At 59.5% G+C, this 23,619-nt stretch overlaps 2 protein-coding genes across 3 annotated transcripts in view; one reads left to right on the plus strand and one right to left on the minus strand.

Annotated features, from left to right (window-relative positions):
• The window catches only part of ACSS2 (acyl-CoA synthetase short chain family member 2), a 31,262-nt gene extending 15,867 nt beyond the window's left edge, over positions 1-15,395 (plus strand). The window contains exons 4-19 of one of the 2 annotated variants that reach the window (XM_084538461.1): positions 303-406; positions 689-761; positions 1,557-1,632; positions 3,627-3,741; positions 5,264-5,302; positions 7,809-7,946; positions 8,086-8,256; positions 9,121-9,254; positions 9,735-9,867; positions 10,257-10,313; positions 10,435-10,515; positions 11,194-11,302; positions 11,446-11,514; positions 12,240-12,416; positions 13,364-13,438; positions 13,643-15,395. In XM_084538461.1, the coding sequence (XP_084394587.1) occupies positions 303-406; positions 689-761; positions 1,557-1,632; positions 3,627-3,741; positions 5,264-5,302; positions 7,809-7,946; positions 8,086-8,256; positions 9,121-9,254; positions 9,735-9,867; positions 10,257-10,313; positions 10,435-10,515; positions 11,194-11,302; positions 11,446-11,514; positions 12,240-12,416; positions 13,364-13,438; positions 13,643-13,770 (1,679 nt within the window). In that variant the 3' untranslated portion in view covers positions 13,771-15,395. The remainder of the gene's footprint in view (positions 1-302; positions 407-688; positions 762-1,556; positions 1,633-3,626; positions 3,742-5,263; positions 5,303-7,808; positions 7,947-8,085; positions 8,257-9,120; positions 9,255-9,734; positions 9,868-10,256; positions 10,314-10,434; positions 10,516-11,193; positions 11,303-11,445; positions 11,515-12,239; positions 12,417-13,363; positions 13,439-13,642) is intronic. The other variant, XM_084538462.1, reaches the window with a different exon arrangement.
• A 1,154-nt stretch (positions 15,396-16,549) lies between these two features.
• GSS (glutathione synthetase) lies at positions 16,550-23,183 on the minus strand. Its single transcript, XM_084538463.1, has 12 exons — positions 22,913-23,183; positions 22,669-22,814; positions 22,014-22,089; positions 21,644-21,783; positions 21,439-21,555; positions 21,202-21,282; positions 20,205-20,282; positions 19,052-19,118; positions 18,312-18,506; positions 18,051-18,132; positions 17,663-17,852; positions 16,550-17,546 (listed from the first exon to the last, which is right to left on the minus strand). Exons 1-12 carry the CDS (start codon positions 23,039-23,041, stop codon positions 17,423-17,425), a joined length of 1,425 nt encoding a protein of 474 aa, XP_084394589.1. The 5' UTR covers positions 23,042-23,183; the 3' UTR covers positions 16,550-17,422.
• Positions 23,184-23,619: the final 436 nt, after the last annotated feature.

A 23,619-nucleotide genomic window follows, 5' to 3' on the forward strand; every position in this document is an offset into this window, starting at 1 on the left:
GCACGTGCCTGATGTTGCTGGACAGGCTGGAGCTCTCTTTCTGGTCACCACTGGCGTAAAGTTCCTCATTTCAAGTGTCTGCCACAGCTGCGTGGGCATTGCTGGGAAATGGCAGTGGAAGCTCGTGCCTGTGGACGCTTGCTTTGGTCTGGAGAGCTGAGGTGTTCCACGCAAGGCTGGCTCAGCTCTAGCTCTAGATGAAGCTTTATTGTGTGTATATAAACACTGACTTCCTTGTATAGATCCTTCTTTGCAGTAAGGTGTTCATTTGGATGAATGACGTGTCTGTTTTTCCTCCGCAGGTGTGAAGAAAGGAGACAGAGTTTCCATCTACCTGCCGATGATCCTGGAGCTGGTGATAGCCATGCTCGCCTGTGCCAGGATCGGGGCTCTTCACTCCGTTGTGGTAGGAGCAAGCCCCGCGCGTCGCTCTCGGTGCAGGGCTGTGGGGGGGAGCAGCCCCTGGTTTTAGGAGGGTGAGGAGAGAAGCTGGAAGAGCGGAAAAGATGGGCACTGACCAGAAGATGGGTGGAAATGAAACTAATGCTCTGTTTCCAGCCCTCTTCTGCACCGTGGCATGTCCTCTGGTGCTCTCCATCGATGCTGGGTGGTGTTTATGGTGGGGGAGCAGCACAGCTGTGGCCATCCCTGTTGTGCCGCTTGTTAACCTGGTCATCTGATCTGTCAGTTTGCAGGTTTCTCAGCGAACTCTCTTTGTGAGCGGATTCTTGACTGCGGTTGTTCTCTCCTCATTACGGCAGGTAAAGCGCGCCTCAGTGCCCCTGATCCTGAGCTGTTTCTGTTGGCTGGCTGAAAGGTCTGTGTTTTAAAAGCCAGATGTGCTTGGAATTGGGAGAGAAGGAGGCAGTGCTTCAGCTGAGCTGCTGCGGGGCGGATGCGCTGCTTGTAGCTGTGCTTGAGCACAGTTTTCCCCTTTGAACGTACAGCGGAGCATCTAAGCAGCCCGCCCACTTTGTCCTGTACAGCATGATGTCACCAGCTGATAATAACATGTTTCCAAATGCTTCTCATCCATGTTTCTCTCCAAAATAAGCCAGATGTTTGCAAGATGTATCATTTATGGGGCAATCCAAATATGAGGATTCCCTCCCTTCCCAGTTTCAAGGAAATTCCTGTCTCAACTCCCAACCTTGTAAAGCAAAGACTACGGAGAGTGGTGGTGCTTGCGTGTAAGCCCACTGCGTCTTCCACAGCTGTTTTCTGAGACAGTGCTGTTACTATTAATAGCATGGAAAGGACCCACTAAACTTTACAATCTGTGCTCTTACCACATTGGATTATTCCCCCAGGATATCCCCAAGAGCTCTGTTGGGTCAAATCTGAACCTCTCCCAGGGAAGGAATTTCACCATTTCTCTTGGCATCCTTTTCTCTAGACCAAAAGGGTATATTAGGAAACCTTTCCCATCAGCCGCTTGTCTTTCCCTCCCTCTGGTGCATGAGTTCTGCTCTGCCCTCATGAGGCTGCCTGTTTCTAGCTGTCCCAGGCTGCCTTGGCTGAGGAGCCTCTCTCAAGTTTTCCTTACTGTTTCACAGATGCCTTTTATCGAGGAGACAAGCTGGTCAACTTGAAGCAGATTGCAGACGAAGCCCTCCAGAAATGTAAAGACAAGTAAGTTCAGGTTCCTTTGTGAGAAGGGCATTTATTGGAATCTGCTCACACACAAGTGGGAACGGAAACTTTTGCAGTTTGGCAGACTGGAGCGGGTCTGGCACAAGCTGCAATGAGCCTTTCAAAAGGAACACGCAATTCAACTACCTTGTTTTAAGAATATTATCTTTAAACTTTGCTCTCCTCCGTTCTGACCTGGAGGCCCACGTGTTGGGTGGGAGGACTTGCTGGGGATGTACTGTATAATCCCAAATCACTGCAACCCGGGGCAGATCTCCCAGTGCTGTAGCAGCAGCTTGTAGAGCGGGAGGGAATAACACACCTCTGTACACAGTGTGCCTGCTCTGACACAATGCTGTGGTGCATGCTGAGACGGGGCTTAAATCTTACCTAAAACCCCCTCGTTCAACAATAATGAAATAAAACAGAACTATTTCAACTTTGGGAAACGGCTGTGTAACAGGAAGCAGCACTTTAATTGGCATGCACCAACCTGTGCACAGGATCAGCGCCTGGCTGTGCACAGGTACGTGGTTAAGCTGCTCTGTTTTAGAAAAGGTCTTTGCTGAAATACTGGTACGTCGCAGACAGGCAGACATCGTCACCTTTTCCAGAAAGGGAAAGAAACATGGTGAAATGACTGCCAGGCTTACAGATGCAGTCACTGTCACACTGGAGACCACACCTAGATCCTTACACTTCCATATCAGAAGTTCCTCTTCTGATTGCTCTCCCTTCATTGACAAGAGGAGGCATTGGTAATGACTTTTTTGTAACCTTCTGTTTAGCAGGCAAGGTATTCCTGGCTTGCTAAGGTAGAATAAAAGCAACAAATCTGTAGAAAAATGTTGTTGACGTTCAGAAGCATAATCTGTGCTTCTGCATTCAGCTTCCCAAGGAATGAGTTCGGTTAGATGTTGTTTGGAGCTGGAAGTCTCCCTAATAGGTACTCAGTGCATTACAGGCCGGGATGAACACACAGGGCTCTTGTCAGCAGAGGTACAAGGAAGACTTTGGGGTGGATGTTTTCAGCTTTGTGTTTCAGATCTGCATCCAGCTCTTGACAGATACCAGCTATTACTGAGCCTCTGCTCCAACGTGAATCCCTGAGATGATGAAAGAAAAACGTGTAGCTTGTATGAGACTAAATGTAGTTTTGTAAATGAGATTGAACATGTAGATTTGGGGTAGATAGCCTGAATGTTAAAAATTCAGGCTTAAAATCATTTTCAACTCTTACGTTTGTGTTTGTAGAAGCAATTGCGTGGTAGAGCAGAAGTGACCCTGAAGTTAGGAATTGAAGCTGAAGGATTTAACTGATGGAGATGTGTTGGTACCCTGACAGGACTGAAAGGAGCTGTCTTCTGATGGGGGCTAGCAGAAAATCTAAAGCCCTGTTCTTTTCCTTGATGTGCAACCTGGCACTGGAAGTGTTTCCCCTTCCAAGCTGGCCAGTGGATCATGCTTAGGGCTGGGAGCAGCCACCTACCATCCCCTGGGTGCTGTGGGAGGCCGTGTTCAGATTCACAGACAGGCAAACTTGGGATTTGTCAGGCACCTCCCCAGCAGAGAACTGAGAGATGCTTGTGGAGCCGCTCCTTCCCCTGCAGGCAGGAGTGGCGTGCGTGTGGTTTACCTGATAGCTCCCTGGTAAGCTCTGCACAGCCCTTTCCTATTCTCCGAGCTCTGCTTTTGCTGTGGCTCGCCTCCTGCAGCAGTTCACAGGAGGCCTGACGGTTACATGGCTCTGCTCGCAGTGTAGAGGAGGGGAGGTGATCAGGAGCCTGGGGAGGGTCTCATTGCAGCCAGGGCAATGCCAGGCTGCAGAGCAGCCCTTCATGGCAAGCTAACAGCGTGGGCACACGGGCAGTGTGTGCTGTGGCTTAAGAAACACAGCTCAGGGCCTCTGCTCTGCCTTCAGTGCAGCCCACAAAACCCCCTGGGGGCAGGCTTAGCTTGAGCAGCCTGAGCTGATGGCTCCTTTCCCTTGACAGGGGCTCCCCGTTGAAAAAGTGCATCGTGGTGAAGCACATGGGCAGGGAGGAGATCGCAGCGGACGGGACGTGCAGCAAGTCTCCCCCTCTCAAAAGGCTGTGCCAGGACGTTCAGGTATGCTCCTGGGGGCTGGGAACGGGGGCTTCTTGTTGCTTCTTGTTTTTTTGGAAGTCAGAGCCCAGCAGATCACTGTGTGAAACCACTGGAGAGCTCCCCTGGATGCTCCTGACTCCTGTTCCTGCATTCTCCCTGTTTGCTGTTGTTGCTTTGGGAGTGGTATGACGAAGGGTTCCTTTGTCTTCCCGAGATCCCTTCCCTGCAGCTTTCTTTAACACCTTCCCTAGCTGCCAGCCTGCGGGATCCCTGGAAGCACAGCAGGGCGCAGCTTCCCCAGGCTGGATGCTGCTAGGACGAGGACAAGATGGTGTTTTCCTCTGTCCGGTGAAGGACTCCCTCATTTTAATCCCGTATCGATCTCCCCTTTTGTGCAAGGAGCAATGGGGCTTCCTGCACTGTAGCTGTGACGGCAGAAACAGCAGAGATTTGTTTTTGGGGCCTGAGCCCAGCCCCAAGATAACAATCCTAAGCTGGGAATAACGCAGTCGCTGTGTGGCTGGCACAGGAACTGTGTCAGCTGTTGGGGCTGGGGCTTTCCCTCACAACTGAACCCAGATGGAAGGATGCGGGCCAGGGACATGTGGTGAGAGGGGATGGAAAGAGGAGAAGGTGTCAGGAGCCGTGGCATCCTGCTGGGCTCAGCCCTGCTGCACCTGGCAGCTGGGTACTGCCTTCAGCCTCCCGTCACCTCCCAGCACTAACAGTGTGCTCCGTGCCACAGGGCATTGTCTTCTGCCCCTAAATGTTTGGTAATTAATTCACAGCAGCTCATCGAGTTACCCCTAGGTGCTGGGATATGGCCCGTGCAGGCTGGTGCTTGCCCAGAGCTGGGCTGTGTTTGGGGGACGCGTTTGAGCTTTGGGCTCTGCTCCCAAAGGGAAGGTCCCTGCACATCCTGGCAGGAGCCCAGCAGGTGAGGTGTCTTTTAACTTTGCTTGTTCAGCTGTGTTAACTTCTTTGGGGTGTTGCTCACTGTTTGCCAGCCCGGCCGTGTTACGCTGGCCTGCGTTGCCCCTTCTCTTGCTCGAAAGGGGAGCTGCAGAGGGGTGGGAAGACGGGAGCAGGCCAGCGTTTGTTGTTTCCCCAGCTGGGAAGCTGCGGTGCAGCCAGCCCCGTGCTGCTGCTTTTGGTGCTGTGAGGCTCCCGAGCAGCCTCCTGGGCGCAGGCAGGAGCAGGGCTGCTGGCTGTCAGCCCCTGGGTCGTGCTGCTGCCCTTGTTCAGACATTTCATTAAGGATCGCCCTCCCCCTGAGTGCATTTTTGCTGTTCCATTGCCTGTGTGATGGTGTAGGGGGGCTGCGTGCCTGCCCCGTGCTGTTGTGCCCTGCCTGGAGGTGGTGGGCACCTGGGGAAGGTGATGGAAGTGGTAAGGCTGCTGCTTAGAGAGCTTCTCCTGGCTCGGGCGCTGGGGCTGTGCCCTCTGCAGCCTGCCAGGCCGATTTCCCAACTCCTTGCCTGCAAAGCCTGGTCCGGATCCTCCGCTTCTCATCTTTCACACCCTCTTTGTGGATTTTTAACAGGAAAAAAAGGCTGAGAGCCCACAGAGACTCCATCCCAAGGTATTTACGCACAGCGCTGCCTTTCTCCCCTCAGCACCTCCCCTCTCCAGCCCTCCACCTTTCTAACCGCTCCGTGTGGCCGCACGTGCCCCCCTAACCGTGCTGCCAGCGGGTGCATGTCAGCTGTCAGACACCGCTCGCTGCTTGGCTGCGGTCACCGGGCGCTGCCGCCCTCATCCATCGCTCCCGTGAGGCCGCGTGGCACAGCCTGGGGTCTGCGGCACCAACCGTGCTGCCAGAAACAAATCTGCTTCTGTAAAGCCACCTGAATGTGTGTGAGTGTGCTGGCAAGGTGAATTCAGAACCCCTCGGGTTTGCTGCTGGTGCTAGGACGTTTCACCCCTTCTCCTCCAGGAGCAGTCCTCGCAACGTGCTTCCCCTCGCCCCAGGGCTGGCAGGAGTCGCGTGCAGCTCCCCAGCCCTGGCCTGGGCTCTGCTTGTTCAGCCGAGGAGCTGCAGCCTCAGGGCCCCACATGAAGCACGCACAGGCCAGGCAGCACGGGTGCTCTGCTGGAGCACTTGGAGAGCCCGGGCTTGCACGCTGGGATGGGATTTTATTGCTCAGCATCACCACGTGCTGTCGGAGGCTCAGGTGTTCCCCAGTCCTGCTGAGGCCCCCAGCATGAGCTGCCCCAGGGCCTTGCTGACCTCTCTCAGGAGGCATCCCGCTTGGGTTCTGGCTCCTGGCCTGGCTCCACGGAGCTCCAGTTACCTAAAATCCTACCTAGGATCAGGGCAGCCCACTTTGCCCAGCTCACACGCGTGGGGCAGCTCTGCCTGCAGGCACCTTCGGCTCTGCTCCGTCCCTCGGCTCTGGGTCTCCTTCTTACCCTGACAGCTTCACTGGGCCGGAGGGAGGCAGCACGTCCTGCTGGCTCCCCTGCTTTAGGAGCTGTCGGGCAGGGCTGGTTCCAGGGGCCGTGTGCTGTGCTGCAGCTCGGCCCCGCTCCGTGGGGCAGTGGAAATTTGGGGCTGAGGAGGCCTTGGGGGAAGGGTGCCAGAAGGCTGCTGGGCTGGCGTGAGCTGAGCTTGGGGGTGTTTGCCGTGGCGCCTTGCTGGGAGCTTGCTGATGTGCCAGAGGTGTGGAAACGTCCCTCCCAGGTAAAGAAATCCCAAACGGGTGCCCTGGGGATCCACGAGAGCTTTCCAAAAGGCCTCAGCCCTGCGGTGCTGTCAGTGCAGGGCCGCAGCCGCCGGTGTTGCTGCACCACGCGCAGGAGCCGCAGGCTGAGCGCTGCTGCCCAGCGCCTCCAAACGGCGTGCACACAGCTCTGGGGATGCAGAGAGTCACTGTGCCACCCCGTGGCTGCTCTCTGCGCAGAGATGCTCCAGCTGAGGGGATTTCGGGCTGCCAGACTTGCAGCACTGGCACTTGCTGCCCTCAGGCCGCTTGGTGCAGCCTGCAGCTGGGAGCCGCTGGGATCCAGCTCCCTGCTGGGGACCTCACGCCCAGAAATCCACCTGACTTGGCAAGTGCCACAAGCAGGCCACCGTGGCTGCTCAGCCACAGCATCCCCCGCAGCCAGAAGTTCCTTTTACCCATGTTTCCATCCTGCTTTACTGGGGTGACATCCTCCTGTTGCGTTTCTGCCTCTCGGACCGAAGGCAGCCTCCGGCCCCGTCTGCTCGGGGGGCAGCCTGGGGGCTGTGTGTGGGCTGTCCCACACCACGCACCCCCTTGCTCTTCCCGGAGATGTCCCAGCTGGGAGCTGACCTCCTGGTGCTGCGAGGCTTGGGGTCAGCGTGCCCAGCCTCACGGAGATGTGCGAAGCAGAGACCTGCCCTCAGGGTGAGGAGCACTGCCCGTGCTGTCCCCAGGCTCCTCCAGGGAAAGGAGAGAAGGTCGGGTGGACTCGGGTCTCGCACTGCACTGTGCCATCCCGGGGATGGAGCCAGCCAGCACGGCTCTCAGGGTGACCTCTGCCCGTCACCCATGGGTGCTGGCGGCCCCACTGCAGCTCTGGCACCTTCGGGCAGCTGCCGCTGGGCATTTCGGTGTCAGAGCAGCCACCTCTCATCAGGGGAATTAGCTTAAAACCGGGATGTAACAGGTTTTCTGGGCTGCAGGGCCAAACAGCATGAGCCTGGTGTGTTTCTGTTGGTCTTGGGGCGTGTGGTGTGCTGGGGCTCGCTGCTTTGCTGTCGGACTGCAGCTCAGGGGCAGGAGAGGCTCTGTGCCCTGAGAGCACGGAGCAGCTGGGGCTGCAGCACCTCTCCTGGCTGCTCCCGAGAGGGGTTTGTTTGTCTTGCCAATGGTTTGGAAAACCTGCTTCAAGGCTCGCAGCCGGACGCCGTGTAAAGGTTTTCCTGCTGGCTGCAGGCTGAGAAAGGAGCTGCTGGAGTGGGAGCTGCAGCTCCGATGCACGGTTTGCAGCAAGCAGCTCTGGGCAGTGGCCGTGCTGTGAGTCCTGTGGGCCAAGAGGGGTGACGAGGTCGGGGCCGCAGCCCCCTTGTCCCCTCCCTGCTTTTTGGGCAGGGGCTGTTCCTAATCCTGTGCTTTCCTCAGACCCCCTGGAACCCAGGCACGGACATGTGGTGGCACGAGCTGATGAACGGTGCCAGCACGGAGTGCGAGCCCGAGTGGTGTGACTCGGAGGACAAACTCTTCATCCTCTACACCAGCGGCTCCACGGGGAAACCCAAGGTACGGCTCGCCTGTCCTGAGTGACAGCAACGCCTCAGGGGGAAGAGGAGCTGTGCAGGGGCTGTGCTGGCTGCGGTGCTCGTCCCGGGAGGACGAGGGCCCTGGAGCTCGCTGACGGTGCTGTGCCCTCTCCCCGCAGGGCGTGCTGCACACCGTGGGCGGGTACATGCTTTATGCTGCCACCTCCTTCAAGTACGTCTTCGATTACCAGCCTGAGGACGTGTACTGGTGCACGGCCGACATCGGGTGGATAACGGGCCATTCCTACCTCACCTACGGACCCCTGGCCAACGGGGCCACCAGCGTGCTCGTGAGTGCTGGGCAGCCGCTGGGTGCCTGACTGCGGGGGGCTGGAGGTGCTGGTGCTGAGCCACATCCCTGCCTTGCTCTGTGATAACACCCCAGGACGTGCTGTTCTCCCTCGTCCAAAGCCCCATCGCGCTGTCTGCCACGTCACAGGGCTCTGTGCAGAGAGCTGGCAGTCCCCAAGGAAGATGCGGGTGCCTTCCCAGTGGTGCTGGGCAGTGCCAGGCTCTGGGTGGTCAGTTCTGCAAATGCTCCCGTGCTTCTTTCCCTTAGAAACACAAGCCTTGTGTACTGGGCTGCCAGGCTTGCTGCAAACTGATGTGAAAGCTGGACCAGGAGCTAGGGAGTGATGCTATTGACACCTGAGGTGGATCTGGCAGCCTGCAGTTAATTCCTGTGCCTGTGTCTCCTTTGGCAGTGTACAAATCGGGAACCAGAGGCCTGTGTCCAAGACTCCCGTGAGGAAATGCACACAGGGAAATGTCATGCTGGGAGAATCCTTCTTAGTGGGGTTCTGGGTGCTCCTGGTTGTGGTTTCATCACTTTGGACCGATCACCCTTTTATTTGACACAGGCAGTGTCATTGGGGCTGGTGGGACCGTGTCACTGTGAGAGCCCCCCAGCTGCCCTTGCTGGTAGGGTGCTTTGGGGGACAATTGCTAGGACACCAGCAGCAGGAAGGTGCTAAATCCATCGGAGGAAGCAGTACGAGGGGTCCTGGACTGGTTTCACACCCGGTGCCCCTGGCGTGCCTCTAAGGACACTGCTGGGCTGCAGCCGTTCTCAGGGGCTCCTGCTTGTGAGGGTGCCTCAGGCGGCTGGGAGGGAGCAGCGAGGATCAGCTGTGTCACTGCCCTCTCTCGCTCAGTTTGAAGGTGTCCCCACCTACCCGGACATCGGGCGCATGTGGAGCATTGTTGACAAGTACAAGGTGACCAAGTTCTACACAGCACCCACAGCCATCCGGCTGCTGATGAAGCACGGGGAGGAGCCCGTTAAAAAGTGAGTCAGTCCCCACGGACACGGGGCCCCTGGCTCTGGCATAGCTTCCTCTCCCAGCAGCAGCTTCCCCACTGCGCTTTCTGAACAAACCGAGACCTTTTGCCTTCAACCCAGCACCTTGCAGGCTGTGTTTCTTTGCCCCCAGCACTCCCTGCAGCATGGCACTCAGAGCAGGCTCTTCTCTTTCGCCACGAGCTGCAGATCAGCTTAGGCTTGGGCTTTTCCCTGCTCCCCACCCAAAGCTCACAGAGGTGGCCCAAGGAAGGGAAGGAGCAGAGCCAAGTGGGACCTTGCAGACAGCAAAACCACAGAGGTTTCTCCTTTTCCCCCACAGTTGAGGGCAGAGAAAGGGCTGAGCTGTTGAAACCCCAGATCCATTTGGGAGGCCCAGGGATTCCTGCAGGCTCTGCAGTGCCACAGGCTCACGGCTGCTTCCCTCCGTGGCCTGCTGAGCCCCTGCGAGCCCCCTCCTCTCTGCAGGCACAGCAGGAAGTCTCTGAAGGTGCTGGGGACCGTCGGGGAGCCCATCAACCCTGAAGCCTGGCTGTGGTACTACCGTGTGGTGGGAGAAGAGCGGTGTCCCATCGTGGACACGTTCTGGCAGACAGAGACGGTGAGTCCCCACCTGGGTGGGTGTCTCGGGGACTTCTCTTTCCCTGCTGCTCCTGGCAGGCAGCGGGGTGTCTGGGCAGGTTTGCTGTAGTGTTCCCGTGGTGCCATGGGGACTAGTTGGTTGGCTTGCCCAGGAGCTTGCTCCTAGTGGCTGGTGTAGCCTGCAAGTGTTGGTTCCCCTTCTCTCAGGGCCTCAGAGTCCATGGGGAGACCTCAGAAGGGTCTCTGCCAAGGTCTGCTCTGAGCCCTGCTCTCTCTCTCCCTCTCTCTCTCTGTTTCCTCCAGCATCTCCAAAGCTTTAAGCCCAAATGTGGGCTCCCCGTCCCCTGCTGTATCCTCCCCAACAGGCCGGCATCACCTAAACTCACTCCTTTTTGCCTCCCTTCACAGGGTGGCCACATGCTGACGTCTCTCCCTGCTGCCACCCCCATGAAGCCAGGCTCTGCTGTGAGTACTTTTCTCCTTCCTCCTGAGAGGGAAGGGTCCCCCGGATCCCCACTCCCTCTACTCTGCCCGTTACAGTGCCTGGGCTCACCGCCCTGTCTCCTTGCTGTTGTCCCCATGGCAGACGTTCCCCTTCTTCGGCGTGGTCCCTGCCATCGTGAATGAGTCGGGGGAAGAGCTGGAAGGAGAAGCAGAAGGCTACCTGGTAAAGAGGGGCTGATGTCCCACACCCTCCCCTTGTCTGTCCCCCATCACCTCCAGGACATTCCCGGTGCCGTGAGCACCTCTCTGCCTGCCCTGGGCCCAGACAAGGCTCCCTTTGGGTGGCAGGAGCTGCCCTTACTGCCCTAACTCCCTGGCAGTTCTGTGAACGAGCTGTTCAGTGATCCATGAAAACACTTGCGCACATGGGCAAGGCAGGAGGAAGAGAACAAGTTGTCAGCCGAGCTCCTTTCCCTATGCCAAGGGTGGAGAAACTTTCCCAATAGATCAGCACAGGGCAGCAGCTGAGTGTCATCGCTTAGGGCTGCCTCTGTGGCACCTCTGTAGCTGCACAGCACTGCAGAGACCAGGTTATTTTCCCTCCCCTTGCAAAAGAAATGGTTTATAAAATCCCTGGGGGAGGTAGTGCACACTGTTTTCTACCTTGGCCTTTGGAAGAGCTCCTCAGTGAGGTGGTTTCCTCCGTGTCCCCAGGAGCTGCAGAAGGGTTTTGTTCAGCTCGACAAGCCCTGGAGCAGTGTGGGCACTGAACTTGCTGGCCACTGATGCTTGAATCAGATTCAGAAACACTGACCCACAGCAGAGGCCGAGAGCTGGCTCGGTTAACAGTTGTTTTTGCTCCCACTGACTCCGGTTTGCATTTCTCATTTTCTCATTGCAGGTATTTAAGCAGCCCTGGCCAGGAATAATGCGCACGCTGTACGGAAACCACCAGCAATTTGAAACCACCTACTTCAAGAAGTTCCCTGGGTACTACGTGACAGGCGACGGTAAGGTGGCCTGGGCGGCGTGTGGGTGCGGAGGCCCGAGGACAGCAATTAAAATCCTGCAGTGCCCTGGCCTCAGGATCCCTTATCAGTTGCTCTGAGGACTGGTACTGCTTCCTCACGCTGTCACTTCTGGTTATTTTTAGGTTGCAGGAGAGATAAGGATGGTTATTACTGGATCACAGGGCGAATCGATGACATGTTGAATGTTTCTGGTAAGGACAACTCTTGTCTTCAGTGGGAGCCAGCGTGCTTTGTGGCGCGAGTTAACGAGCCACCTTGCTTTTATGGGGGACAGCTCTGCGTCTGTGGGCCTGCCCAGAGACCTGTCCCCAAGTCAGACAAGCCTGAGGCTTGGTGACTCCGGATTAACGCCTCCAGGAGGGAGGGAGCCTTCTGTAATCTCTCAGAGGAGGTCCTCAACCAGCGTTATGTGCTGCTGTGTTGGAGCACGTGGGGCCACGGGGGATCTCAGCGAGGCAGGGCAGGGCCTTGCTGTCACTGATCCAAGCTGCAGCTCCAGGTAGGGCTAACGTCAAAGCTGCATCAAACTGCACAATGCTGTGTCACCAGAGACAGAGCTTTTCCCCAAAATCCAGCTCCCTCTCAGCCCGTGCTTTGTTTAACCCTGTGGCCGGAGACAATTCAGACCTGTTAAAGAAAGAAGCCTGAAGACGGGAGGGAGAACAGCCGGGGAGGGGAGGGGGCCTTGCTCTGCAGCCTGTCCTGGGAGCGATGCCCAGCAGCCTTCTGGGGCAGCCCCACCACCACGCTGCAGAAGGCAGTTCCTCCAGCTGTTTTCTCAAGGAACTGGAACCCGACCTCTCAAACCTACAGTTCCAGGGCCTTTTGGGCTGGCAGAGCTCTTCCTGCCAGCTGCTGGAGGCTGCAGACCCCCAGCCCCACGCAGCTCTGTGCAGCGCTGCCTTTCTGCTTCCAGGCCACCTGCTGAGCACCGCGGAGGTGGAGTCGGCCCTGCTCGGGCACGCCGCTGTCTCTGAGGCTGCCGTGGTCAGCCACCCGCACCCCCTGAAAGGGGAATGTCTCTACTGCTTCGTGACCCTGAAGGACGGCCACGAGTTCAGCAAGAACCTGGCAGACGAGCTGAAAAAACAAGGTAGGGACAGCCAAAGATCTGGGTGGGGGAGAGCAGCGCTGGGTAGGCAGCAGAGGGGTTAAGGGCTTGGGCGCTTACGGGTGCGTGTGGCCTGGGGAATGCAGCACGGACAACTGTGACAAGGTGCCCCCTCTGATTAGAGAGCACGGCTGGCACAGACTAAAATTAGTTCTGCCTTTGGCTGCTCATGTGATGCCATCTCTGCCTCTCGGGAGCTGGCGGCCGTGCCGAGGACCGGGGTAGCCAACTTGGGGCTGTTGCAGCGGTGGCAAGGCTCCCGGGGCTCTCCCTGGTGGGCTGGGACTCGCACAGGGGCTGCCTGGTTACTTTGGGTGGGAAAAGGGCACGTTTGCAAGGCTGTCTCCTGCAGCCAGGAGGTGCTGGCAGAGCAGAGGCTATCAGGCAGTGCTCGAGCATCAGCTTTGTGCAGTCCTCAGGCCAGCGTGCTCCGGCTTTGGGTGTGCAAAGCAGGGCAGGCCGAGGTAACGGGGCTCATGCAAACTTTCAAATCCAGTCTGCTGTCCCCCACTGCCATAGTTAAATACTTCCCTGCCTAGGGTGGGGCTCTGGTGGTTTGTGCTGTGTGCCCGAGGCAGCTCTGACATTGCCACAAAGGACTGCATGAAATGCATCCGTGGCAGTTTTGTCTCTGCAGCAATGCAGTAGCGTAACAGTGATTGCTAGGCCATGACAGAGGGCTCTTGAAAACGGAGGGAATGGAAACAGGAGTGCTGCTGCCTGTGGGAAGACGTGCTGCACCCTGCTGGCACTGCAGGGCTTGCTGCCCCTTCCCACAGCTCTGAGGCTGGGGTGCAGCAGCCCTGGGCTCCCCTGGGGGCTGTGCTCTGTGTGTCTGAGCTCGGTCATCCTGCCTGAATGTGTGGGATCTCCTTGCACCTACCATTAAAATATTTTTTTTCTCTCCCTTCACCCCTCCTCCTCCCCAGTCCGGGAAAAAATTGGACCGATAGCAACGCCAGATTACATCCAGTATGCCCCCAGCCTGCCCAAAACCCGTTCAGGTAAGGAGTCCAGTTGCTGTGCTGGGGAGGACTGAGCAGTTCCTGCCAGTGGAAGGGAATTGTCCCTGAACTGCTTGTCTGAGGCTACTCAGACCCACGGGGAGAAACCCCAGGGCAAGCGGGATGCTGTGGGTTTGGGCACTGACTTCTGGGGCTGCTGAAGTGATCCTGAGCCCTGCTCTCCTTTTGTGGCTGTCCTCACAGGAAAGATCACCCGACGGATATTAAGGAAGATTGCCCAAAATGACAGAGACGTGGGGGACATCTCCACCTTGGCCAACCCAGGCATCATAAACCACCTGTTCAACAGCAGATGCGACACTAAACTGTAGCAGCAGGAGCTGTCCCAGCTGAGCAGGGCTGTAGCAGCAGCGGTATCCTGATGAGCAGGTCCCTCAAATAACCACTGACTGCCCTGGGAGAGAACCCTTCACCCGGTGAATCGAATGTACAAATATTAGAGACAGGAAAGGCTGGCCCCGGAGAGAGAGGCAGCACCTCGTGGGCACGGCCCTGCCTTGGAGGAGCACGCGCGTTGTGTCGCAGGTGGGAATCATCCACCTGAGCTTCGGCCTCGTTCACGCAGGGACTTGTGCTCCTCTGTTTTTCGTCACCTTGTCCTTGATTTATTTTTATTTTTGTTCTTTTTGGGAGGGGAGATGAGGTGTTAATTAGTAACTTTATGTCATTGAGGGGCCCTGGTGCCCTCCCCTTAGTGGGGAGGAACTGGGGGGTTGTAGGGGAAGTGGTACTGGAGTTACTCAATGCAGGCAGACGGGGGCGGTTCATCTGCCACTGCCCACACACTGAGTAAGCTTCCTTTCCTTCTCAGGCTGCTGTGAGCTGAGGAAAGACTTAGAAACACTTTCACATCGTAACTACAACTGAGTTTTAGTCTTGTGTCCACTGTCCAAGCTGGTTGCTAGCGGAGGTCCCCTAGCCTGAAAGGGAGTGAGGCAAGGCTGGGGGGAGCTCTGTGCTTTTGGGTGGATTTTGTTAAAGCTCACTTGTACCAAGATCTGCTACATCTACCTGCAGGGTAGCAGCTGGTTTTATTTTTCACAACCCAGGTTCCTTTGCTCTGGCTGTGGAAACAGGGAGCCAGAGGCCAGGGGCTTGATCTGATGTGCTCCCCGGAGCACTGCTGCCACCAGCTGTGGGCTCAGCCTGGCAGGGGCAGCACAGCCCAGGGCAGGGGTGGGAGCTGCTGGTACCAAAGAAAGCAGGGGCACAAAGCTGGCCATAGGCACCTCTCCCACTGCGAGCAAACCAGCTGTGGGTTACAATGCACCACAACCTGTGCTACAGCAAGGAACCCAAGGCACACGAGGCTGGGTTAGGCCTAGGTGACTTCTTATCAGGAAAAAAGAAGTTCAAAGCCACTTTGTGCTTTATGATGATGAGAAAAAACACCTCCAGCTTCCGAGTCTGAGCAGCACCAGGTCCTGGCACAGCCACCCTTTCCTCTTCCCATCGCTCACACTGCCCTCCAGCCCTGGGCTGTGCCGGGAGCTGCTTCCCTGTGCTGTGTGTAATGAGATCAGACGTGAGCTGTTGGAATTCCTACACTCAAACCAAAGGAGAAATGGGCTTTAAATCTTGCTGCAGCAGCTGTTCAGCAAATGCCACCCTACAGCCTCTGCCTGTAACCTGAGCTGACTTTTGGTGGGGCTGGAGAGGAGGCAGTGACTCTGCTGGGGCTCAGGGTTGGTGCAGGTGCCCTGGGGGCTGTTGTCCAAGCCTTGTTTCTTACCTGCTGCTCCCACCGGCATGCTACTTGTCTGTGATCTGTAATGTCAGTCGTGTGTCCCATGTGCCACCCACTGCTCTGTGCCACCTCTCTGACAAGGATTCCTACATCTGCTCTCCTCCTATGTTACTATGGGTCTGCTATGTAATTTTGGCTGGAGACAGCTAGAATTCTATGCAAAATGGAATAAAATGCAAGGAAACAACATGGAAGCGGACTTAGAGCATGTGTGGGGGTTGTAGGTGCTTGTCTGGGGGGAGGCTGGGCTGCTCGGAGGGTGCTTTTGGGCCTTGGGGTCAAAGGCTGGGGCTGGCTCTGCTGTCCCCTGCCATGGGCAGAAGCTCCAGGGACACAGCCTGGACCTCAGCTTCTTACAGGTCTCCAGCCAATGCTGCTCCACCAAGGTGCAGGGGAAGCAGGAGGCTGAGCCCCCTGCCTGTCAGCAGCCCCTGTGTGCAGGCTGGGGGCAGGAGCAATGCCAGGGAGAAAGCTGTGAGCAGCTGGGGGCTGTGGGGCTGCTGAGAGCACCCTGGGGCGTCACCGGGGAACCGGCCTCTGTGCCCTCTGCTCCTCTGCGCCACGCTCCCCAGCCTCACCTTCAGCTTCCCAGGGAAGCTCCAGTGCTTGCATCCTGCCTCTCCCAGCTGCTGCTACCCTCCTGCTCCTGGAGCAGTGCACAAACTGCATGCCCGCAGACCCAGGGCAAAGTGTTTCCTCCTGGAGAGCATTCACCCCACGCCAGCAGCTGCTTGTGCTGGGCTGGAGCTGCAGAGCTGGGTGCCAGGACACATCCCCAGCACTGAGCTGTGCAGACGGGCATTGAGCAGAGCAAAACCTGCCCCTACAACAAAGGGTTGTGTAGGGTCTGTGCACAGCTGTGCAGCTGCCCCAAAGCCAGGCCTGGCCCAGGAGCTGCTTAAAGGCTGAGCTTGGCTCTTGCCATGTGGGAGACCAGAAGGATAACGAGATGCTGAGGGGCTCCAGTGAGCTTGCAGCTGCCAGTAGGGCTTTTTGGATCAAACTGGACTTTGCAGGGGTCATGTCCAGCAGAATCAGCTCCCCAGAGTCCCAGCAGCGAGTTCGACCATCTGACTGGAATCGCTGTGAGGTGGGGGGGGTCTGAGCAGGGCCCAGTGCCCTCAACAGCCTCACCTGGAGCCTCAGGGTGCCCACACAGCCAGGAGCTGCTGTGCCCATGCCCCACAGCTCACAGCCGTGCCATGTCAGGGCACTACACCACAGCTGGCAGTGACAGAGTGCTGTAGCTGTAACCCCAGGGACACAAAGGACCCCTCACAGCAGTGCTCTGGGCACCCCCTTCCCATGGCTCCTGCCAGACAGAACTGCCCCCAGGCCGGTGCTCAGATTGAATGTAGGTTTTAATCTCCATTTGGGGGTAATCACCCCCCCATCATGAACCCCAACGTGGGAGTTGTGTAATCAGACACAGACCTGAACCACTGCAGTGCCCGGTTAGTGACTGGGTTGAGCACCCCGGCGGCGGGGTGGCCGAGCAGCCCACGAGGTCGTTCCTCAGGAGCAGCGGCTTTCCTGGTGCCACCGCCACAGCAGAGCTCGGGCTGCTTTACCAGGGCCCCTCCTCGGCTGAGGAAGGGCTGGGGGGGAGAGGGGTGTGCTGGGGGGAGCAGCACGAGCTCGGGGGCCGGAGCGCCCGCACTGTTCCCATTGAGTCAGGAAACCCGGAGGGAGGGAGGCGTCCCACTGCCGGGGATGGTCCCACAGTGACGCCAAGCGAACGAGCTGGCTGTGATGGACGCTTGGCAGAGTTAAACCAGGGCAGCTGGGGCTGTGCAGGAGCCACGAGGCTGCTCAGACACCGGGGAAGGTGGAAATCGGAGCAGCAGCACCTGAGCCGGGGCTGGAGGGGCTGGGGACAGGCAGAGCTGGTCTCAGCCTTTGCCGTGGCAAGCAGCAGGGCAGCAGGAGGGGAGGCACAAGAGGCCTCGAGTCCCACAGCTGAAGCTGCTCCTGGCACCTCCACCTTCCTCCTCCCCTTCCCTGGGCTTTGGGTTTTGGTGCCTGCAAACAGTGCGGCAGGAACCCAGGGCCAGCACAAATTTGGGGCCGGGCAGGGCCACCCTCCGGCCCTGCACAGACCCCGAGGGGACACCCCAACCCCCTGCACAGCCCAGGGCCGACCCCAGCCCGTCCCCCCGCCGAGTGCACCCCGAGGAAAGCAGCTCGGCCCCGCGGGCAGCGCAGCAGCAGGGCGCTCACACCAGGTAGGGGGTGTCCAGCACGGCCACCCCGGCCGCCACCCCGCCGTCCGCGTGCTCCACGGCCTTCGTCCGCAGGAGGTGGCCGGCCGCCTCGTTCATCACCAGCTCCTTGCCCTGCCTGCAGAGAGAAGGGCAGCTGGGCAGCACTGGAGCAGAAAGCCCACGGCCTTTCCACCACGCGGGACAGTTTGAGCCAGGTTCCTGTTCCAGGCTGGGGCGCTGACATAAACTCACCTGACATAAACGCCGAAGATCCCAAGCTCTGAGACGCACTCGGATGCTTTTAGGGGACTGTGAGCCCTCAGCAAGTAATTCCTTGTTGGCTGGGGCTGGATCTTATCCATCAGGATGTAGGAGGTTCTCTCAGGGCTGTCTTTGATCTTCTCCAGCACCTGCCTGAGCTCCTCGCCGTAGAGGTTGTTCCCTGAGCACAGGACGGGCAGGTCAGGAGCTTCCCAGCGCAGAAGCCATTTGCCCCAGCAGCCCGAGCAGATGCAGCGCTGCCCACGATTCCCCCAGCTCTGGGACCTGGAGCTCCCTCGCCACCGTGACCTGTCCCCGTGGCCAAAGCAGCTCCAGGCCTGAGCCCTGAGCCACACCGAGACCCCCCTGCAGCTCCTACCTCCGCCTTCCCGCTGTGGCTTCAGCACGAACTGGTCGGGGTTGGCGATAGCCGTAGCAGCTATCCTGTCACCCTCCTCACCCTGGCAGGAAAGAAAGCAACAGCAACGCATCAGGGAGGAGCAGGAGCTCCTTGATGGGCTGCTGTGAGCAGGATAACCAGGGTCTCAAGGCCACAGCGAGGCCCCCTCGTGTTTCTAACCAAGGAGGAGCGCCACACACGCCAAGAGCGCGCCCGCACCCTCACTCCCACCCCACTCACCACATCCAGTGAGTAGAGCCCGGCGAACGTGGCTCGGATGCGAGCAATGGCCTCAGTGCGGCCGGGCAGCAGCTTCTCCAGGGTCCCCGGGCGGCTCAGCTCCTGCTGCACCTTCTTGGTGCCGGCCAGCTGGGTGGCGATGTCGGGGCACTTCACTGCCCTCGACCTCTCCAGCAGCAACCGCGCCTCCCAGTTCTGCCAGAGAGGGAGAGCGACCGGCCCATCACAGCCAGGTTCTTTCTCCCTTCCTCTTCATTTTTTTGACAGGCAGGGACGGGAATGGCATGCCGGAGAGAGGCACACGTGTGCCTGCCCCTGCCCTGGGGAGCAGCACAGCCAGGCTGCTCCATTGCCTTCCCCTGCACTCCCCTCCCCAGCATTTTCAGCCAACAGCACGATCTGCCCTGTGTCATTACCTCCTGCAGCCAACAGTCCTAGTGCATAGTTTAGGGCAGAAAATTATTTGTAGTTCAAGCCTAAATGCTTTAAGCAGGCGCTAATCAATGTTAACCCGTATCACACAGCCACAGCTCGGTGCTGCAGATGGGGTGACCACACGAGTGGTGACTGGAGAAACCCACTCCTTTTTCTTATTACAGGAGCACTGCACGAGCAGCAAAGATGTGTCAGCTTCCCAAAGCCGCTTGGATGGGCCTGACCCACCCGGGACAGGACCACAGGGTGTTTCAAACCCTCTGGCACTGCCACAGAGCTTCTGGGAGCGAGCAGTGGGTGCTGACCTGCTGATTGTAGTTTGTCGGCACGTAGCCCTCTCTGTAGTACACCACTGCTACCTCCTGGCCATCCCTGGAACAGAAAGCAGCAGCCATCAGAGCCAGCAGCCACCAAGGGGGCTGACAGGGCTCAGACGGCGTTCGCCCCTTCTGCTTGGCCTCCCGAGCTGCTCTGCTCCTCCTCGAGAGCGCCTGCGGCACGGGGAGCTGGCACCAGGCCTCTGCCCTAACCAACGTCCCGGTAACTCAGGCACCCAGCCCAGGAGGGAGGCGAGAACCTCATTTTTTAGTAGCCTTGCGTTCCTGCAGCTGGGGGGGGGAACGGGATCCTTCCTGGATGGCGATTCCAGGCAGGACACAGCAACCTGCCCCAGAGCAGCCGCGGTGCCACGCGCCAAGCCGCAGCAGCGGAGCGCGGGCAGGGAAGGCAGCACGGACACTGCCGCGGGCAGGCAGCACGCCGTAACCGCCTCCACAGCCAGACAGGATGCTCTGCAGGAAGTATCTGCAGATACTTTCCCCTTAACCGTCTGGCGATGACAAACGCTCAGTAGTTAAACATGGCAGAGGTGCCAAAAGGTCAGAGCATGGAAAAATAAAATTAAAAAATCAGCTAACAAGAGGAAAAACATGGGCAGGCAACCAGTGCTCCTCGTGTGGCTCCAAGCACGACAGCCTGGGAACGGGACGAGCGAGGAGCCTGGGATCAGCTGCGGGCTGATCCTGAGGGCGCTCAGAGCCAAGGGAGGCCGCAAGGACTTGCAGGACTTCACTTCCTCTGCATGGGTAACCCAGCCCTGCCGCCCGCAGGGCATCACGTGGAGGCTCAGCAGGAAGCAGCTCGGTGGAAACCTCTGCAAGAGCCAGGATTTCTCGCTGCATGTGTACATGGGGGGAGAGGAGAGCACGCGGAGCTCAGGAGGCTGTGGTTTGGAGGAGGGAAATGGGGTTTCCAGCTGTAAGGGACTGATGGGTGTGTGCAAAATCCTAGCACAGCGAAAACAAAATCATTTCAGCTCTAAGGGGAATTAGCGGCAGCAGCCTGGAGCAGCAGCACATCTCACAACGCCACTATTTACACTCAAAACTGTCACCAACACTGCCAAGCTCAACCCTGAGTGCCAGCAGGGAGCCAGCAGCACACACAGCTCGTACTCACATGTACAGCCTCCTGGCTTCGTCCAGGGAGCCCTTCTCAAACACGTCTCGGAAGCGCTTCCTGATGACCCGAATGTTCCTAAAAGAGGAGCGGGACGGTCACACAGCAGGCTGGGCACGGAGGCACGCGGGGAGGAAACCTCAGCTGGAAGCAGCACGGAGCTGCTGCTCCTTCCCCAGCCACCTCAGCACACTCTCCACGGAGCAGGCAGGTCACAGCAGCTCCTGCTGCCCGCACCCACCCGCGTCCCCAGGCGTGTGCCGAAACGCCCGCGTTCGCCTTCCGCCTCCTGAAGCATTTCTGCTGGCAGCCAGGATCCTGCTTTTCTATCCCTGCAGGACGGAGCCGCTCACGGCCGGCTTCCCAGCCAGCAGCAGCCGGCGGTGTGCTCCCTGGGACCACCCCTTATCGCCCTTCTCCACACAGCGGCACTGTGGCCCCGCAGACCCCACAGCTGGTAGGGCCGGGGATCTCCCCAGCTCCGCCTCGGGGCTCGAGCTCCTCACCCCCCCTTTTCCAGCCCTTCGCCCCACAGACCTGCTAACTTTGCACAGATCCCCCACAGCGGGCTGGAGGCTCCGTTCATGAGGCTTTTATGAAATCACCCTCCAGCCAGTCCCAAGTTAGAGCGAGCAGGACCCCGTTATCCCCGCTCTGCTCCTTGTTGGCTGGCCCACGGCAGAGCCACCCCGGTGTGCCCTGAGGACCGCGTGGGGACAGCAAGGAACCGGCCCCGCACACCACAGGCTCTGGAGGCCGCTGGAGCTTCCAGCAATGAGCCCTCGAGGGGCTCTGGGAGGTTTGGGTGAAGATGAAGGGGGCGCTGAGGCTGGGCAGGGGGCCGGCAAAGGAAGGCTGAAGAGACCCCGGAGGGAAGCCCAAGGTGACGGCTGCCCCGTTACCCACCAAGGCCCCCTCACAGCCTCGGAAACCGTGACGTGTTCAGCTTCACCCTCGTGTAGGTGACCGTGTAGGAAGCAGACGGGCTCTGCTTTACCTGTTCCAAAGCTCGTTCTCCACGCATCGCTGATCAAAGATGTTCCTTTGCACCTCCTCCACCAGGAACATCACCACAGCGCTACAAGAGACACCCAGAACACCGTTACACCCCGGGACCACCACCCCCTGACCTCGGCGATCCCACACGGCTCCCGTGAGCCTCCTCCAGCCTTCCCGTGTGCTGGCACAGGGAGCAGGACGGCCCCGTGCAGCTGTCCAGGGGCAGGCTCCTCACCTCCGCGAGCCGTACAGCTCCCAGGCCTTGGCGATGCCCGAGGCCAGCCCCTCGGAGGGGTTGTTGGGCAGCAGCCGCGACGCCTCCTCGGCCATCCCCAGCTCCTTCAGCACCCGCCTGCGGAACGAGAGCGGCTCCCAGGGCCTGGCCGCGGGGCAGCCCCACGGGGCCGGGCCGGGGCGCGGGGCCACGGCCGCTCCCTCACCCGTGCACGGCGGCGGTGCGGGAGGCCAGGCCGCCGAAGCTGGCGGCGATGGTGTTTATCTCGATCTGCTTCAGCGCCGGCGCCCCGGGCGCCCCGCAGTCGAACATGTAATCCGAGCGGTTTATGCCTAAAAACACGGACTGAGGCGGGAGGAGGGGGGTGAAGCGGGACCCGCGCCCACCCCCGCTTCTCCTGCTGCCTCTCACCGCATCCCCCTGCGGCAGCCTGGCCCCAAACCCTCCCGGGGCAGATGTGGCCGCCCTGGTGCCAACCAGCACCCAGGCAAGGCGAGCCGGGGCCGCGTGGAGCCCACAGCAGGCGCGGCCCCGGTGCCCTGCAGGTCCCGAGCGGCCACGGGTCCCCGCACTACCTGCGCCAGTCCTTCCTCCAGAACCTGCAGGTGGATCCTGAAGAGCCGGGCCGTGAAGTCATCCACCTTGACCGTGCTGGGGGAACAGCAGGACCCCGTCAGCCCCCTCGCCGGGGGAAGGAGAGAATCAGCCCAGCGGGCGCCCTGCCGGGCTATAGGAGAGGAGCCAGACTGCAGGAGCTTCGCTGGGTCACCCTGCTGGGCTCCAAACCCCACACCCCATAGTGCCGAGCGCTCCGTGGGGATCGGGCAGCCAGTGGGAGATGCAAAATGAGGCCAAGGCAGGCTCCTCAGTGCGGGACCCAAAGAAGCCTCCAGCAAGTGGGATTCAAAGCCCTGGTGCCAGCACACTCCAGAGTGAGAAGCCACGAGGCTCAGACACTGGCAAAGGGAAACAAACTGCTGGAGACCCCAAAAAAACTGCTGGCCCAAGGAGACCCCAAAAAAACTGCTGGCCCACGGAGACCCCAAGGCTGCTGACATTATGTGAGGACAAACGAAGCAGAACGGAGAGGTGCCTGCCCAGAGGAGTGCACACCGCACCCCTCAGCTCCAAAGACAGAGGCGGACGGCAGGCGGGGACGCCTGGAGGGTGACAAACGCTTCCCAATTAACATCCCCCGTAATTAAACTCGGTGAAGCCCCGAAGCGTTACCTGGCCAGAGCGCGCTCCAGGAACTCCCTGTCCTGGCTGATGGCGTCCACCAGCAGGTTGAAGTCCTGCTGCACGGCGTACGCCTGCCGGAACAGGGCGCTGGGCACGGCCGAGGGCAGCAGCGTGAAGGGCGCGAAGCTCACAACCTGCAGGCAGGGAGCACAGGCAGCGCCACCCCGACCCCATTGAACCCCCAGGCCCACCCCATGGGGTTTTGGGGAGGTTGTGGGGTGGCCGGGCTTACATCGGAGGCGTTGGGCTCGGCCTCGGTGCGCATCAGCACGCCCTCCAGCAGCGCCGCGTCCACCGCCGCCAGGGCCGCCCGGCGCACGGCCGCCTCGCCCCGCAGCGCCGCGTCCCACAGCCCCGCCATGCCTGGGGCACCGCCGCGTCACCCCACAGAGCCAACGGGGGCACGGCCAGCGGCCCCAGAACCAGGGTCCCAGCGTGGGGGGGGTGAGCAGTGGCAATGCCTGCCCTGCCCCGTGCCCCGCTGAGACCTGGCACCCCACAGCCCCAAACCCAGTCCCCTAGAGACCTCTGGCCACATCCCACAGCCCCTCTGCCCTCTATAGCCCCACAGTCCCCCATAGCCACCCTGCACCCCATAGCCCCCCCTGCACCCCACAGCCTACCCACTACCCTGTAGCCCCCCCGGACCCCAGGGCCCCACAAACCCCACAGCTGCCCCGCACCCCACAGAGCCCTGTACCCCACAGCCCACCCAGCCCCCTATAGCCCCCTGCCCCCCATGGCCCCACAGCCCCTATACCCCCCCTGTACCCCACACCCCTCCCCACACCCCATATCCCACCCAGTCCCCCACAGCCCTCCCGGACCCTGCAGTCCCTATATCCCCCCGCCCCCCATAGCCCCCCTGCCCTCTGTATCCCACCCAGCGCCCCATAGCGACCACAGGACCCCATAACCCCACCATGCCCCCCCTGCACC

Source organism: Aythya ferina (assembly GCF_964211825.1).
Source record: "Aythya ferina genome assembly, chromosome: 16".
NCBI lineage: Eukaryota > Metazoa > Chordata > Aves > Anseriformes > Anatidae > Aythya > Aythya ferina.

Coding starts and splice junctions, on each gene's coding strand:
- GSS (XM_084538463.1), bottom strand. CDS start 23,041: ATGGCGGGGCTGTGGGACGCGGCGCTGCGGGGCGAGGCGGCCGTGCGC. Junction 21,556..21,643: donor CGCACCGCCGCCGTGCACGG/GTGAGGGAGCGG, acceptor CTCGTTCCGCAG/GCGGGTGCTGAAGGAGCTGG. Junction 18,133..18,311: donor GGCTCTACTCACTGGATGTG/GTGAGTGGGGTG, acceptor CTTTCCTGCCAG/GGTGAGGAGGGTGACAGGAT.